We start from the raw sequence: 17,324 nt of genomic DNA on the forward strand, positions 1-17,324 counted from the left end.
AAGATATAAATTAGCGTATTTGTAATCCTTAAGAATGCTCACTTTGTAGTAGTTATTCCAAACCTGAGAGATACCACTAACCTTAATACTGGTATTGTTTCAGATATTTTTTGTGGACAGAAACCCTGCAAGCAGTGAGAGTTTTTTCATTGCCTGGTCATTTGGCATAATGAAATCTTGTTGACAAATTTAACTATAGAAATCGGAGATGGACTTGGCTTGTTAGGTGTTCTCGTCTGTCACTGCATCAATTCAGAACCATTTTCTATGTTATACTTTTTAGTGTTTTGTCCAGTCATAAATAGCCTTCCCTTCCCTTGAGGAGAATATTCCCCTGTATAATAGATCCCACCTTTAGGGAACGTTTTCTCATATTTAGCCTAAACCTTCTCCTTTTCTAATTTAATCGCATTGCCCCTAGTTATAGCCTTCAGAGACAATCTATAAACGATTTCTCTTTCTCCTTGGTGATTTATGCTCTCATCATATTTTTCCATAGTTGTCATTCAGCCAAGCTAACATATTTAGTTAGTTTCATTTTTCTTCCTATTTTAGCTGATGTTGAGATTTTAGCACAGAAAGCAAACTATAGTTCTGGAAAACAAGGAAAGATACTTTATTTCAGAGTGACTGAATTTGAAGTTTGCTGTGGCTCAGAGCCACCACTTTATTCTTGGCTCACTCAGAATATCCAACCCAGGGGTCAAACACAAATAGGATCAGAAATGTTTAAAAAATGCTGCCGTGATTGCAGCGTAAAAAAACTCTTGCTATAAATTTTTTTTTAAAAAGCTTCACTTTTGCCATGGACATTACTCTGTGATATGTTTTCCTCCAAGCTTTTGTCCTGTTTGTTGGCATCCATTTCCTATAGGTGTAGCTGATGAGTTTCAGGGACCATATTTTCATGCTCTAGTCGATTCAGTGATTCTCTAGGCAGACCAGACAGTATTATGCCCACCTAAAATGAGAAAATCAAAAAGTGTGATGACTTTTCTGTCATCTGACCCACAACCAGTATCTGGGTTTCTCTCGGCTATTTGAAGCGTCTGGGGGTGGGGAAAGGATCAACACTTAATTTTATTTAAAAAAAATCAGCAATCTATTGTATTTCATGCATTCAGGGAATTATAATAGCAATAGACTTCCAGCAATAACTTATTTGCAGTCTTTCTGGAATCAGTATTCTTTCACTATTCTATACAATATCACCTTTCATGGCTGCAATGCCTGTGGCCATGGAACCTGCAGAATCCACAGTCATGATATTAGTGGAAGACCTGCAATTTAGTAGAAATTCCTGAGGGTCTGGGAAGTCTCTCAGAAGCACAAGGCTAGACAGGTGTAGGTAATACTCTATATATTCACTATCACCTCAAAAAGGACAACTTTTTCTTTTCTTCTTCTCTCCCTAGACTTTTATCTGGAGAAGATACTGAATTTGTGTCTCAAGCCTTCTGAAGGAAAGGCAAGACCAGAACCAGTAGGTTGACCAAAACTTACAGACAAAGAAAAGGAATTAGAACTGATTCGAGAACACCTCTTGATGCAAGTAAGTACTTCACACGGAAATAGAGCTTTCTACTACTCCCCTTTCTCAGCTATCAGCCATTTAGCATGAGTATTCTTGCCTTCAGGAACATACCTTCTCAGCTTCTTCTTTTAAAATAGAAAACTAAGTCTGTTTTCATATTTGGAGGGCCATGCCAGACTCCTGCCTTTGGCCTTCATATAGCGTTAATGATTTCTTCATCCCTAATACTTTATCGAAGGAAGTAATGGGATTCAGGGTAGTGGAAGTACCAAGAAACTGGTAAGGGACAGATTGTGCCACTTTTACTCGTGTTGATTTATATCATTCTCATCAAATGGTTCCATTAAAATCAAAGGAACTACTTGATGAATAAGTGACTCCTCAACATGAGAGAGGATAGCAGAATCTGGTTCCAAGTCAGAGGTGGGCAAACTACGGCCAGGGGCTCACACCCAGCCCACGGGACTGTCCTGCCTGGCCCTCAAGCTCCTGACCTGGGAGGCTAGCCTCTGACCCCTCCCCTGGTGTCTCCTCCCCCACAGCCTCAGCTCTCTCACTCCGCCGCCGGCGAAATGCTCTGGGTGGCGTGGCTGTGAGCTCCTGGGGCAGCGCAGCTGCAGAGCCCAGCCTGATCCAGTGCTCTGTGCTGTGTGGTGGTGGTGGCGGCAGCATGGCCCAGCTCCATCCGGGCGGCGCAGCTGTAGCGCTGACAGTCACTGGTGATCCAGGCAACACGATAAGGGGGCAGGGAGTGGGGGGATTGGATAGAGGGCAGGGGAGTTTAGGGTGGTGGTCAGGGGGCGGGGGTGTGGATGGTGGTTGGGGGGGAAATGGGGTTGAATTGGGGCAGGGGTCCCCAGGGGGCAGTCAGGAAGGAGGGGAGTTGGATGGGACGGCAGGGGGCGGTCAGGGGAAGGGGTTCTGGGGGCAGTCAGGGAACAGGGAGAAGGGGTGGTGGTATGGGGCAGGGGATCCGAGGGGCCATCAGGAATGAGAGGAGGGGTTGGATGGGACAGGAGTCTCGGGGTGGGCAGTTAGGAGCTGGGGGCAGGGCCATGACCCCCTCCCCTAACTGGCCCTCCATACAATTTATGAAACCCGATGCAGCCCTCAGGCCGAAAAGTTTGCTCGCCCTGTTCTAAGTGGTTGACTGACAAACTGTAACAGATACAGCAATTAGAATTTAATGTAGGATTCTCTAGGGAACATTGGAGAGAACTGAGACTTACTGCTGCAGAAACATTGGGGTGTGGGGTATTTTTTTTCCCCAAGTATGCTTCCAAGATCTATCTTGACATCAGTGTTTGGTATTATACTTCTTTTGTTTCTCCTTGCTTCCTAGAATTTTTCTTACTTACAACTTACAATTTTTATGCAAGTGATTTGCACACTTATTTCCCTTGTATTTCATTTGGAGATGCTGCTTTGTGATGGTCTATGTTTTTTAGTATACAAAATCAGATGCAGAGTGAAAATAACCAATTCAAGATTTTTTGTAAAATTTTAATCCATGTTTACAATAAAAATTGTGTGTTTCATTTTGAACTTTTTTTTTTTTATTTCTTGGGTCTGGAAAGGTATTTACAGTGCTTCCATCACTAAAGTTTCTAAGCACCATACTGTATAGCTTATTGCTTTTTCTTTTACTTTCATTGTAAAGCATATCTTTCTAGAAATGTTGGCATTCGTTCACTTTTATTTTAATTTATTAATGGCTGTCAGTGAGCACTGAGCCATTACAAACATAAAAGAAGACAGAGTCCCTTCCTTGTGGAGTTCATGATCAACAGATGGACAGATACAGCATGCAGATCTCAAAATAGGAGGTGACCAGGCAATGGTCAAATATCTAATCTATATGGAAGTTATTTTAAATATGAGAAGCTACCTGTTTCTTACATTGGCACGTTAGCCTTGGTATCACGGAGGAAGTGCATTATGAACAGGGGGATGCTGCTTGGTGAAAAAAGATTGGGTGGGAATTTCTGTGTGTTTTTGCTGTTCGTGTTTACAGTATAGTTTATTCTCTTCCTTCCCCATCCAGTCCTTTTTTCAGTAAGGCCGGTGAAATCTAAGCTCTCTCTCACTGTGATATAGACATTTTATTTATGCATGTTCTTTTTTTAGTCAATTACTATAATATCCAAGCTATAATTAACGGAAAAATCCATTGGTTGAATTAAGACTTGCACTAAGGATAGGAAAACATAATTATTCTGATTTCCTTTCCCAGACTCACTGTGTAGTATTTTTTATCGATTTAAAATGAATACTGTTTAAAGCCTTACAAAGTCTGACTTCTCCTTATTAAAGTGATTTACTTTTTTTCCTTATTATCTCCTCTGTTCATTTGACCCTGGTTGCCTTATTGTTCTCACTTCTCATTTCAAAACCCCTGGTGATTGAGCCTGCAGGCTGTATGTGGAAGTTGACTCTTAAACATTCCACAGACTGCAGTTCCCCAAATGGTTATAAAGAAAAAGCAAGAGGCAAATCTTACTCTTTAGCTCAGATTGTCCTAGTACATAAAGAAATGCAATGTTTATTGATTGTAGTTGTATCATAGGGAGCCCAAGGCATAATGATGCTAAGTGCACTTCATTAATAATAAAGCATGGATTCTTTGTTATTTTCTTGCTTATCTTGGCCTACTTTATCTTTTGTCAGCCAGCAAGGGACATTTATCTTGGCTGAAAATGTGTTCTTTTTGTTTTTGTTTTGTCAAGAAAATGTCTCCAAGTACAGTGGCTTTTTTGTAAAGATAAGTATGTTGAGTTCCTCTCATATGTTTCACTAATGCTGGCATTGAAAGTAAATATTATTTTCTGGCGTCTGGGGCCACGGAAGAGTTCTCTGAGATGATTTAAGTGTGGTGTTTTCTGGAAGCTTTTCAAGCAAAAGTTCTTCTAGGGTGTTTCATTCTCTGTGCTGTTCCTGGAGGAAGCAAATCAGTGTTATCAAGCCCTATAGGGTTTGATGCAGGACTAGCATTACAGACAAATAAGATAAGCATCTATTTTGGGAGTCTTGGAACTCATATGTTAAGATGTATTATCTTTTTCCAATAGCGGATACAAAGGTAGAGGAAACTATTATTATTATTTGTATTGCAATTACTTCAGACTTTTCTACACCCTTTGACAGCAGGACCAGAAGGACCAACAACTTGTGGCCCTATTTCTTATAATCTTTCTCTGCTTTGGTTGGGACCTCACACATCATTGGGTTGGCCCCGCTTTGAGAAAACTAAGGAGATATAAGACCCCTTTAACGTGTTAAGTTTGATAGTGTTCAAACATGTTTAAAAACAATATTGTCATGACCAGTTTGAGCTTGCATGGAGGAATGAGACCACACTATGCTCTAGCCTTAACCTGTTTTAGAACAAAAATACAGTTGCTTCATGTAATTAGAACAAGACTTGGTCCCACTGAACCAGGTAAGACCAATTCATATTACATCTTGGCCTGTGTTTAATAGTGTAGATGGAACTTTACTTTGAATAATTTTATAAAATGCCCGATGGACTTTTTCTCAACAGCGTAATTTCTAGCACCACGTTATGACTTCCACTTGGGAACTCTCTGATTTGAAGAAAATCGTATTTCTTATTATAGTTTTTATCCTCCCTAGATAGGCCAGAAGTGTAATTCTGCAGTTTCTTCAATGCAAACATGACAAATATTTCAATAATCCAAACAGAATATGTATAACACTGCTACTCTATCTTTGATAACTGTGTTTTCCCCATCAGAGTTTAAAACTGGGGAATATTTTATGGGAAATTGTTATATTTTGCTCATGCGAAATTGCTTACACAATGCATGAAGATATATTTTTCTGAATTATTTTTAAAAAGTGAATATTAAGGCCCTGATCCTGCAATTTACAACATACGGGAAGACTCCTTAACTGGTTCAGAGCGTTATTAAAGTCAATGGGGCTCTGTGGAGGTACAACCACCCACCAACCTGTTGTAAATTGCAGGTTCTAATGAAATATGAACTGAGTAGTTGAGAAACATGATAAATAAGTTTACTAAAAAGACTGAAATAAAAGAAAACAAACTGGAAACGTGCAGCAGTGGAATCTCATTTTGTTTTTATCTTGCCTTGTGAAGTTTTTTATTGCCATGAGACTAACTTTATTGAAATAGATATTGTGATTATTCGAGCCTTGTTGACAGAGCCATTTTACTGCTTGTGAATCTTTATATGTTTCCAACTTCTGATACTGGTGGAAGGAAGTGGAATGAACTCTTAGTTGGAAAACCTGTCTTGCTTATCTCCTACAATATAGCACTGACTACTGCACTTTGGATTAATACATTTGCCCTTGCAAAGGTATTTTCTCTGCCTGTCTAGCAGTTTGGGATAGAATATGAATTACAATAGAGACTCTTTAAATAGATCCACTTTGCTTCAGCATACTGTGTATATACGCTATTTGTGTAAGTCATCAGGTTCTATTTTTTTCCTTGTGGAATGGAGAGCTCTTTATGCTTGTACCTCTCATTAGAAGAAATGGAAGACAAATGCCTGAATTACTCGCATGTTGATGGGAGGAGACATACCTAGTATTGCATTAGTTTTCAATTCACCGAGTCAACAGAAAAGAGGCACAGTATCAAAAATGGGGAATTATGCTAAAACACTAAAGCCTTCTTGTATTATGTTAAAAAAAAGTCAAAGTAAATTTAATTTAAAAATTATGACTATATATTTGTTTAGTACAAGTTATGGGCACCACTCTAAATGTTTCAACTACATGGACTTCTATTAAGCAGAGGGTGAACCAACATCATGTTAAAAACTAGGTGAGTCATACAGACTTTATCATAGCAACAACCATGGCTGGATGAACTTACGGGAATCATTCATGATTCCTAAGCAATAGTATATAGCTCATCTACACCTTACTCGACATTGTTCCACAGCCTCATATACAGTGGGCTAGTAGCTGAGTTTAAAAACTGTTTAAACCTGATTTCAGTATAATTAGTGTCTAACACACTTTTTAAAGAAGGCCTTAATGTTGGGCTGGATCACCTCTGCATGCAGAAACAGTCACAGGAGAGGGTGTGATGAAGGGTTTTTTTCTCTTGTTGTGTTGTGTGTATGTGAGTCTTACTGTTTTGCATGAATACTGCATGTACCTCAGTTTCCTGGTGTATTACACCAATGCCTAGGTAGTGGGAATAAGGGTGCGTGACTTTTGCTGAGACCCCCAGGGGCAGGTGAGGCTGCTCAAGTTTCCTGCATGTAAGCAATAGACAGTGCCCTTCGTAACCTGAGAACCAGGAGGTGGATGCGGCCAGGTGACACATTGCCCAGGAAGCAAGAAAAAGACTGGAAGAGATGCAATGGCCGTGTCAGAGGTTGGGCCTCTGGAAGTGGTCAGTATCCTGTTCGGGAATCAGAGGGGGCGCCCAGGAGGCTCCAGGCCCTGAGTCCCCCCAAGATGGTCTTTGGTGAACGTTCCTGCTTTTTGTTCTAACAGGCTCTGTTCCACACTGTGTTCCTATCAACTAATAAACCTTCTGTTTTACATGGTGGCTGAGAGTCACTGCTGACTGCAAAGTTGGGGTGCAGAGCCCTTCCAGTTTCCCTAGGGGTCCCATCTAGGTGGACCTGCTGCAGGAAGTGCATGGTGAGAACAGGGGTGCTGAATGCTCTGAGGTCAGGTCCAGGAAGGCCATAGCCGAAAAGGCTTCTTGCCCTGGACAGCATGCCCTGATGGGTGTCGCTCTACCCCAGAGTCCTGTCTGGCTTCATACAGAGCAGTTCCAGAGCATCAGATCTGTGACTCTGTGACAGAGGGCTAAGTAGGAGGAAAATAATGCAAGGTTCTTTCAGAATTTTCCTACCACTATTCTCTTTGCCATGAGATGAGGATTGAGGGAAACAGAGTTTGGAAGTCACTTCACTTTTTATCATTGTGGGTCTCAAGAATCTGATGAAAGCACTTTCCTCCTTCATGGAGACAGGAACCTTTAGGAACAGCTGCTTCTCTGCTAGTGCCTGTCTGTCTGGCAGTATTGTCCTTACTGCAGCTGCATAGCCATTGGCTTCTGTTCCTCTGAGTAGATGCTGAAGAGGAGACCAGGAGTGACATAATACAGGATGTAGCAGTATTATCTCCTGAGTTTTTCACTTGGTGCTCTGGGTTCTCGGGTGCAAGAAGCATCTCTTCTGTTTTTTACCCTTCCCCCAGCTCCACCTCCAACCCTTTCTGGAGTTCCAGTTGACAGTCATCCATATATCATGAGGAGACAATACAACAGAGAAGACATTCTTTTCCACTCAACGTTTTTCATATTTTCCTGGAGTGCGCGGAGACGCACTCTGGTCAGCCAAACTGTTTTATAAAGTTTTGGTGGAATTGTATTTAAACAGCTTTTTTTCAATTTAGATCATGGCCTACTGTAGATGGAATAAAAGGTTTTAGACAACAACAAGGTCGTTTCTGTTACAAGTTGACAATTGCTGTGCTCACGTAGCTAAGTCTCTTGTTTCATTTAAGAGACAACAGTGTTTTTGTGTGAATTTCCTATGCAATGCTCATTAGGCTTTGACACTGTTGGCTGCTGGGTGGTAACAGATACTGGTGGTACTGAATGCCTAAATAGAGATTTGACTAGAGTTTCAATCCAATTCCTATTCAAATCAATGAGAGCCTTTGTGTTGACTTGAATAGGCATTGGTTCAGACCCTAAGGCTACGTCCACTACCATGGTAAGTTGACCTAAGTTATGCTACTCCAGCTACATGAATAATGTGGCTGGAGTCGACGTAGCTTAGGTTGACTTACTGCAGTGTCTACACCGTGGTAGGTCGATGAGAGACGCTCTCCCGTTGACTTACCTTACTCCTCTCACTCACGGCGGAGTGTACTGGAGTCAACCGGAGAGTGCTCTGCTGTCGATTTAGTGGGTCTTCACTAGACCTGCTCAATCAACTCCTGGTGCATTGATTACAGCAGCGTTGATCCCATGGTAGTGTAGACTTCGCCTAAGTAACCAGGGAGCCATGTCAAGAACTGACGAACTCACAGAAATACAGCAATGAGACTGAATCTCCCCTATTTTTAAGGTTCTGAAACTAGATGATGTCTTGATTCTTAACCTATGTCACCATTAATGAAAATCCAAATGTGAAAAATTAGTGTGAATAAAAATTGAATAGATGATAGAATTCAGTGGTGTTTTAAAAGTTTAATTGAGAAAATAGTCTTTTCATTCACTGCAGTAGGCTTTGGACGAGGCCCTTATACATGTGATTTAATTAGGGGCAAGCTTTTGCTTTGCTGGTAAATTTCTTCTCTGGTGGCCCAACTAAAGGTGAAAATACGATCTGTGTAGGTGGAATAATGGCTGGCAACTCTGAATGGAACATATCTATATTCCTATGATATTACAACATAGCTGGAAATATCCTACGGTTGTGCCTACTTTAAATTTAGGTTAGTGTATGTCTACATCTATTTTTTGTATTGCATGCTGATTAAATATTAACCAGGGAGACTATTAAGTCACATGTGGCAATATTTCACTGACACAAGGAGCTATTTTATGCTAAAGGAAGGGGCAGCTAAATAATGTGACTTTATTCTGGACCACTTATTAATAGTTAGGAATTTTCCATAGTGAACTTAGATCTGACCTCTCAAGAAAACAACAACTCTAAACCAAGAGACATATCTCAAGATTCTGAAATGGTTCCCTGTTTTATTAATCTTATCCAAGAGCAAAGCAACAACGTACATACTATAAACAGTAATGCTGACAGTTAAATATAACTTATACTGTGATGTTCTTGCCTAAGGGTAAAAAGGAAGTCCCCTAATACAAAATGCCCATTGTATTGCGTGTGCATTCACCAGAGAGCAGGTTACATTTATCCTGCATAGTGCTGTAATCTTTTTTTCTGTTTTTTTATTTAGATTATCTTGAGCAACATAACACCACATTTGGAAGATGAGTAGTTTGGTTTGAATTAAGGAGACAACTTTAAAAAAAAAATCTTAACTGCCATATAGCATGGAACATATGCTATTTCTGAGGAAGACGTTATCTTTCAAAATAAAAAGACATTCACACTAACCACTATGATATGTGAATGTCTAGCATTTGCAGTGATTTTGGGGGGCATGTGATAACGTAAATATATTTTCACATGCTTAGGACAGCGGTTCTCTCCAGGGGTCTGAGCCTGCCTGGGGCTGCGAGTAGGTTTCTGGGAGTCAGTCAAAATAAACCAGAGAGCAGGGCCAGCATTAGATTCACTGGGGCCCAGGGCAGAAAGCCGAATCCTGAGATCTGCTGCCCCACTGACGAGTAACTTAGCTTCATGGGGCCCCTACAGCATGCGAGCCTGAGCAGTTGCTCTGCTTGCTACCCCCTAATGGTGGCCCTGGCTTTCAGTTTACTGAAAAACAGTTGTTGTGGCACAGGTGGGCCATGGAATTTTTATAGGATGTTGTGGTAGGGTCTCAGAAGGAAAAAGGTTGAGAACCTCTATTTTAGGGAACAATTTAGGAGTAGCAGGAAGGATAGATTAGGTGACTTAATTGCTCTCTTCTTTCTGTGAATTCTGATTCATTGGCTTATATCGGTCCTAGTTCTGCATGTGCTTTTAGGAGGTGGGCAGGGCAGGCAAATTATTAATTTCTCACTTGCTTTTATGCTTTAGTGCAAATTATGAACTTTTTTAAATTGAAAATTCTGTTTCTATCAGGCATGGGGTAGAGAAGTAAGGGAGAACTTGAGTGCTTTCCTTCAGTACAATATTTGGGTTTAGATGAGGATAAAACAAAACAGCAATATATTGTTTTATTTAATTGTTTAATTCACTGGGGTTCTAGCAGGTGCTGAAGTGAGCTATAAGTATTACCTTGAGACTACCTTGAGGCAATGTGGCCAAATGGACAGGACAGTAGGAGTAAGGGGAGCTGCGTTCTATTCTGGCCTCTGTCACTAACCTAATGTGTTACCTTGGCAAACTTTTTCACCTCCCCATGCTTTGGTTTCTCCAGCTGTGAGATGGAGATAACAGAGGAGATTTTCAAAGGCACAAGTGGAAGTTAGGCATCCAATTTCCATTGGGATAGGAGTCATGCACCTAACTGCCCTTTGTGCCTTTGAAAATTTCCCCCAATGATACTTAACTTCCTTTATAAAGTGCTTTGGAATTAACACATGAAAATCATTGAATAACTGAAATATGTATTATGATGATGATTGTTACCTTAATTAGTTAATGGGACAAATTCAGTACAGCTTAAGCATTGGTTATTCCCCCTTTCAGAAAAGTAATTTGTCCCAGGTGGAAAAGTCATCCCTGTGGAATTGCCCAGCCATTCCACCTCGCCCCACCGTATTTTTTTGGCGGGGAGAGGGGGAGGGCGGGGTTTGGCACCAAAATCTGAAACATTCTCAGGTTTGGGGTTTTCAGTGAAAATCCAAACAATTGTAGTAAACTTTTGATGAAAATGAAAGCCATTTTGGGAGAAAAAACAAACAAAACCAACTACCCCACAAAAATCAATTTGTGACCTGCTCTTGTAGATAGAATGTTTGGTTGATGTGTGATTTAATTAATGGGACTTGTCCGCCCCTGGTATCTTTGCATCCTCTAGTGCCAAAATGATATATCTGAGTTAGGGAACAAGGGCATTCTCTTATTATTAACGTACTAAGAACGTGACCATGCATTACTGAAGTCAATGGGAGTTTTGACATTGATTTAAGCTGGAGAAGGCCCTAATCTTAACATTTTACCCAGAAAGCAGATGTATGGCTGATATTGGGGAAGGGGGCTCTAATAACCAGACACCTTTGTAGAACAAGACTACATATTGTAAGGATTTACTTTGCTGGGGTACTCTCAGGAAGACCTTTGGGAACTCCAGCAGTAATTACCATTAGAAACATCCTTGCAGTGGTCATAAATATAATGGAAAGAGAGGACATACAGTACATGCTTAAAGTCAGTGAAAAATCTATATGTGTCCAACACAAAAGAAAAATTTGTTGAAAAGTACATTTATCTTTGTGGAAAAGCAACACCCGCCATTCATTAAGATCAATGACGTTTATGGCCATCTTCTATGTGAGTGTCAGTTGCACAAGTGAAAACTGCTTGGGAGAAATATATAGTTTTAAATTGTACAATCAATTCTTCTAAGATTTATAGGAGGCAGGGAATGTAGAGAACTGAGTAACAATACATTCTTATGGACTCATTCTTCCCTTGGTTTGTACATGGTCCATCCTCCTTCATAAATGTGGCAGATTTCCTCAGCTGTGCATCCTATGTAGTAGTGCAGGGAATTATCATTAGTCTTTTGAACTGGCTAACCATATCCTCCTAAAATCATTTTGGAAATATAAATCCAAAATTCTGTGTTTTAAAAAAATAGTGTTGATGCTTCCTACAGTTACTAGTTATTATTGCTACTGATATGGTATGTGCTTCCAAATGTGAACTTATGGCATTATTGTACTTAAAGGAAATTGTTGTGAAGCCCTGCCTGACCCATATAAATATTTTAAATAAATAGATCTGCTGAAAGCATGTGAGTAGAGCTAAGGGAATTCTATTCTTTTATAGTCTCGTAATGAAGGAAGGAAATTTATTAGGGTTAGCCAGATGGGCACTACTCATTTTTGGCATTCAGAGATAAGTTTGCAACATCTCCAGGTGGCTCTACAAAAAATGATAACACCATGGCAGTGCTCCAGTTTTACTTTTATTCCTCTCAGACTAGTTAGTCACCTGTCTTTATTCTCATTTAGAACCATCTGCTGGCTTTTTTTGCTGCCTGCCTAGGTTCTTTGAGTGCTCATCATTCTGAAGTCACAAAGGGGACCTCTGTTGAAGACTAATGTAGAGTCTTTGTGTGCTCTGTGTTTATAGGACACATGGAGATCTTGTTTTTGTGTGATTCTCATTCTGTTTCTGGGTTTATCTGCCCGAGATCGCCCTTGTGATGTCATGCACGATACTCAACTGCACTGAAATTCATTCTTCAGGTTTGCTTTCACCTTTTAGCTAGTGGTCAGAAGACAACAAGAAAATATTAGATTTTCATTCAAAAATGATGTACCACACATTATTTAAAGACACTTGTATAAGTCCATCCAACAATGCATTTCTTATCTGAGGGAAAAAGTCATGTTTATTAAGAAAATCAAATATTGTGAATGTGCAATATAGAAATACAGAATATATGATAGGTAATACTGTAGCATCAACCCACACCTTTCTCAAAGTTGTGAGTGTGAATTTTTCAACCAAGTCAATAGTTTTCTTTCTCAGACAGAGTTTGATGCCTTTTCAATAAATAGTCCATAAAGTGGATTGTCTAGTTGACTCAATTTAGCATTGGGTTGACCTCTTAATCAGGGTTTATATATTCAAATATAACAGAAAATGTGAATTACTCATTTTTCTTCTTTTTTGGATTTTATTTATGAAGATCATTCTTTTAAACAGAAATCTTATAAACCTTATTTTACAAACATAAAAATACTTGGTATATATGCAAACACACAATTCTAAATTGGTCTGTGTAAATCCCTAATGCTGTATTGAGGAGGCTTGCTACTAGTCACTTTCTTCAACTTTGTGGTCTTGATCACATATTGGGATTGATGCTTTCCTACTCTTCTTCTCCCTCTTTTTTCATATCAGTTGATGATATCTGTTAAAGTCTTTCATTATCTCATGTTTAGATCCAAATATCTGTCCTAGTATTTTTACTAGATTGTCCTGAAAACTCTGTCTCTTATAAAAGTCCTACAGAACTGATCACTCATCTCCTAGTCCTTCTAGAATTACCATAGCAAGGTGGCAGAAGGGGAGTGACTCCTTTCAAACTATTGCCTGATATGAAGAAATTTGGGAACTTTTTTTGAATACTGAGGACGGAGAAACCCCTTCAATGATAGTCAAAATAAAACTTGAAATTCAGATATTAAAATAAGGAAACTAGATTGGAGGAAAAAGGTTAAAAGCTTAATATAGCAGAAATTTTCAATGGGAGATAACAGGTTAAATACCTAGTCTGTTCTATTTTTACTGAGTGCTAATTAGGATTTGGTGTTATCCATCAGGTTTCTAGTCTGACTGTTTTTTTGTAATAGTGCTTAATGTTTGGCAAAGCCAATCCTCCCTTTTGCCATGACCTTTGTAAAGTAGATTGCTTAACCCTTGGATTCTTATTTTCCCAAATGAATTTGTTTCTTGAGGATTGCCATTATCTAAGAAACTCCCTGGACTAAAACCTAAAGTGTTTGGAAAAAGAAGTGATTTCATTTTAGTGAAAATGAAGTCATTTTAGTGAAAATGATGTCATTTTAACTGCTGCAGTTTTGCCTAACCATGAAATTTCATATTTTGACCTATTTTGTTTTTATTTTCTTAATCAAAGGAGTATAATTATTATTATATAAATCTTGTATGAATTACCTAGTTTCAAACAGGAATAGCTGGAGAATTTGGTTGTGTATGTTTTGCAGCCATATAATGAGACTGTTGTACTCTCCACACCTAAGGAAAAGGGAATTGTAATTAAATTATCTGATTCTTGTGACTGCATTAGTTTGGGTCCTGCTCCTGCATCCATTGAAATCAATAGGAATTTTGCTATTGACTTCAACAGGACAAGTGTTAATCTATTAGTTGCTTGTATATAACACAATTTATTTTGAAGTTTCTCTCAGACTCACTTCAGGTTGTGTGTGATGGTTGACTTACCTTGACTCTGTGTCTGAATGTCAGCATCTTAATTTCCTCTCTGTTGGTACCACAAAGTGTGCCCCCTCCATACGTTGCAGCATATTTCCTCTTTCTTGGGGCTGTTTATTGGAACATAGGTACTCAGCACTTGACATTAGAGCAGGGTATCCTAGGTCTTTTTAGTTCTTCTTAAATCTTAATTTCCCCTGTGTCAAGAAGTCCATTTGCTCTCTTTTCCAGGCGTCCTTCCCAATTACCCTTGTGTTAGGGCTTCAGGTACTAGTTCTTTCGGGCTCCCAGCCATATGCACACACACACTTGCTCTCTCATGCCTGTAATTTCTTTAGAACCTTGCTGGGAGAGTCTGGAATGTCCTGCTTCTCCTGTTTCTCTCCTAAGTCTCCCAATAGCCCTTTTCTTGGATCTTGCCCCCAGTTCCCTCTGGGCATTTCTCCTCGTCCCAGTTCAGAACTACAGAGAGTCCTAAACCGATCTTTCTCATCCCCTAGCCTCCCCAAAGTGAGTAACAGGCTTGCCTTTTGTTTCTTGCCTTGATCATAGACAAGACATCTCCTGTCTTTCACACTGGTTACAAACAACTGCAGCCAGCAGAAGGGTTAACTCCAAGAACTGGATCAATACACCCCACCACATTTGCTGTATTCAGTTACTCATTCTTCTCTTCATATGTATCCTGGTGTTTGTTTCTGCTGCAGTGTTTTAACAAATAGCCATTGTCAGCAGTGCAGAAATGGCTATTGTATATGTCAAAAGACAGGGTTGAAGAGATAAAGGGTTCAGTGGAATTACAGTTCTACAGGTTTTTGTTTTGTTTTTTTAACAGTAGGATAATGCCTACCTAGGGGCTTATACTACCAGTAGATCACTGTAATCTGTTCAATCAGCAGTGGCTTGAGACCCTTGGGAACTGATGTAAACTGTAGTAAGTTGTCAGCAGTTACAGCTACTGGGTAATCAAGTGTGAAATTTATAGATATTTACCTTTTAGAGGGTTTTTGTTGTGTTTTTGCAACTTTTCTGCAGACCAATTTGCCATTGGTGAATGATGTATTCTACCTGTGAACTCCTAATAACGGAGTCTTTCTCTGCAAACTCGTTCTGTTTGACTGCTTTGTTGATACTTATGTTGTGTGAGAGTTTAAACTATGGTAAATAGACTTCAGCACTGACTGCAATGGTATATCATTTGTGGTGGAAAACCATAACAATTTAGTTGTACTCAGCTTGATCTCCAGTAGTATTTTTCTCAATGTCAGTGCAAACAAATTCCTGTACATTTTCCGTTGCCTCCAAGAAAAACTTCCATAAAGAGAGAAATGTTAAATGAGCCCAGGCTTAAACATTAAAGCTCTGAACCTGCAAACATGTATATACGTGCTTAACTTTAAGCATGTGAATAGTTCCACTGATATCAGTGAGACTGCTCAAGCATATACCTAAGTATTTCAGGATTAGTTCTTAAATGAGTTTGCTGTAAGTTCTTCTGTCATGTTTGCTAAGGCCTTGGCTACACTTGCAAGTTAGAGCGCATTAAATCAGCCCAAGGCTTCCTAACTCCTGAGGTGTCCACACTGGCAAGACACTTAGGGCTTGTCTACATCAGAAAGTTGCAGCGCTGGTGAGGGAGTTACAGCGCTGCAACTTAGGAGGTGTACACATCTGCAGGGCACCACCAGCGCTGCAACTCCCTGTTTGCAGCGCTGGCCGTACTCCCGTTTTGTCTCGGGTGTAGAGGATCCAGCGCTGGTGATCCAGCGCTGGTAATCAAATATAGACACTTACCAGCGCTTTTCTTGACCTCCGTGGAATAAGCAGGTATCCCAGCATACCTGAGGAAGCCTCTGGTAATCAAGCTGGTCTCCTTCCCCGGTTTGCTCTCGCGTTCCCCGAACCCCGAGCAAGCAGGTCTCCTTCCCTGCGGTTTGCTGGGTGGTTCCGGGAACGCGAGAGCAAACCGCGGCGAAGCTGGTCTCCTTCCCCGGTTTGCTCTCGCGTTCCCCGAACAAGCAGGTCTCCTTCCCTGAGGTTTGCTGGGTGGTTCCGGGAACGCGAGAGCAAACCGGGAAAGGAGACCAGCTTCGCCGCGGTTTGCTCTCGCGTTTCCCGGAACCACCCTGCAAACCGCAGGGAAGGAGACCTGCTTGTTCGGGGAACGCGAGAGCAAACCGCGGCGAAGCTGGTCTCCTTTCCCGGGTTTGCTCTCGCGTTCCCCGAACCACCCAGCAAACCGCAGGGAAGGAGACCTGCTTGTTCGGGGGTTCGGGGAACGAGAGAGCAAACCGGGAAAGGAGACCAGCTTCGCCGCGGTTTGCTCTCGCGTTCCCCGAACCTCCCTTGAAGCCGCCCAACAGCGCTGCAGTGTGGCCACATCTAACACCACTTGCAGCGCTGGTTGCTGTAAGTGTGGCCACTCTGCAGCGCTAGCCCTATACAGCTGTACTAATACAGCTGTAACAACCAGCGCTGCAAAATTTTAGATGTAGACATGGCCTCTGAGTGCCTGGACTTTGCAGCTGCAGCACTCCTGGTAATCCCCCTCCACAAGAAGCATAAAGCTTGCTGCACCCTGGCTGAAACGCTCGGATGTCAGTGTGGATGACATGTTGCATTATTGCGTTGTGATTGGCCTCTGGAAACGTCTCATAATCCCTTGAAGTCAAGTGGCCGCTCTGGTCATTGTTCTGAACTCGGCTGCAGGCATGCGGATATCCCCTTTCAAAGCACCGTTTCTGACAACCGGCATGCTTATCTGTTCCGGGACAAAGCAAACCGTTACTGTGGAATGCTGCTGCTGCTGAGGCAGGGGTGTGTGTGGGGGTGGGAGCTGATGTCTGGGTTTCCCTTGCTGCTGTCTGAACTTACAAGACAGCATGCTGACACACTCTCTGCTCCCCAAAACACAGTCTCTCCCCCCACATAAGCGCAACACACTCCCTGTCACATTCCACCCCACCCAATTTGAAAAGCACACTGCAGCCACTTGCATACTGGGATAGCTACCACAATGCACTGCTCTCCATGTCGTTGCA

The 17,324-nt window shown here is 41.0% G+C and overlaps 1 protein-coding gene across 1 annotated transcript in view; it reads left to right on the forward strand.

Annotated features, from left to right (window-relative positions):
- Window positions 1–17,324, forward strand: part of FARS2 (phenylalanyl-tRNA synthetase 2, mitochondrial) — a 360,192-nt gene that overhangs the window by 8,252 nt on the left and 334,616 nt on the right. The window contains exon 4 of the mRNA XM_050940051.1: window positions 1,416–1,552. Within this exon, the coding sequence (XP_050796008.1) occupies window positions 1,547–1,552 (6 nt within the window). The 5' untranslated portion in view covers window positions 1,416–1,546. The remainder of the gene's footprint in view (window positions 1–1,415; window positions 1,553–17,324) is intronic.

This window comes from Gopherus flavomarginatus, chromosome 2, assembly GCF_025201925.1.
Source record: "Gopherus flavomarginatus isolate rGopFla2 chromosome 2, rGopFla2.mat.asm, whole genome shotgun sequence".
Lineage (NCBI taxonomy): Eukaryota > Metazoa > Chordata > Testudines > Testudinidae > Gopherus > Gopherus flavomarginatus.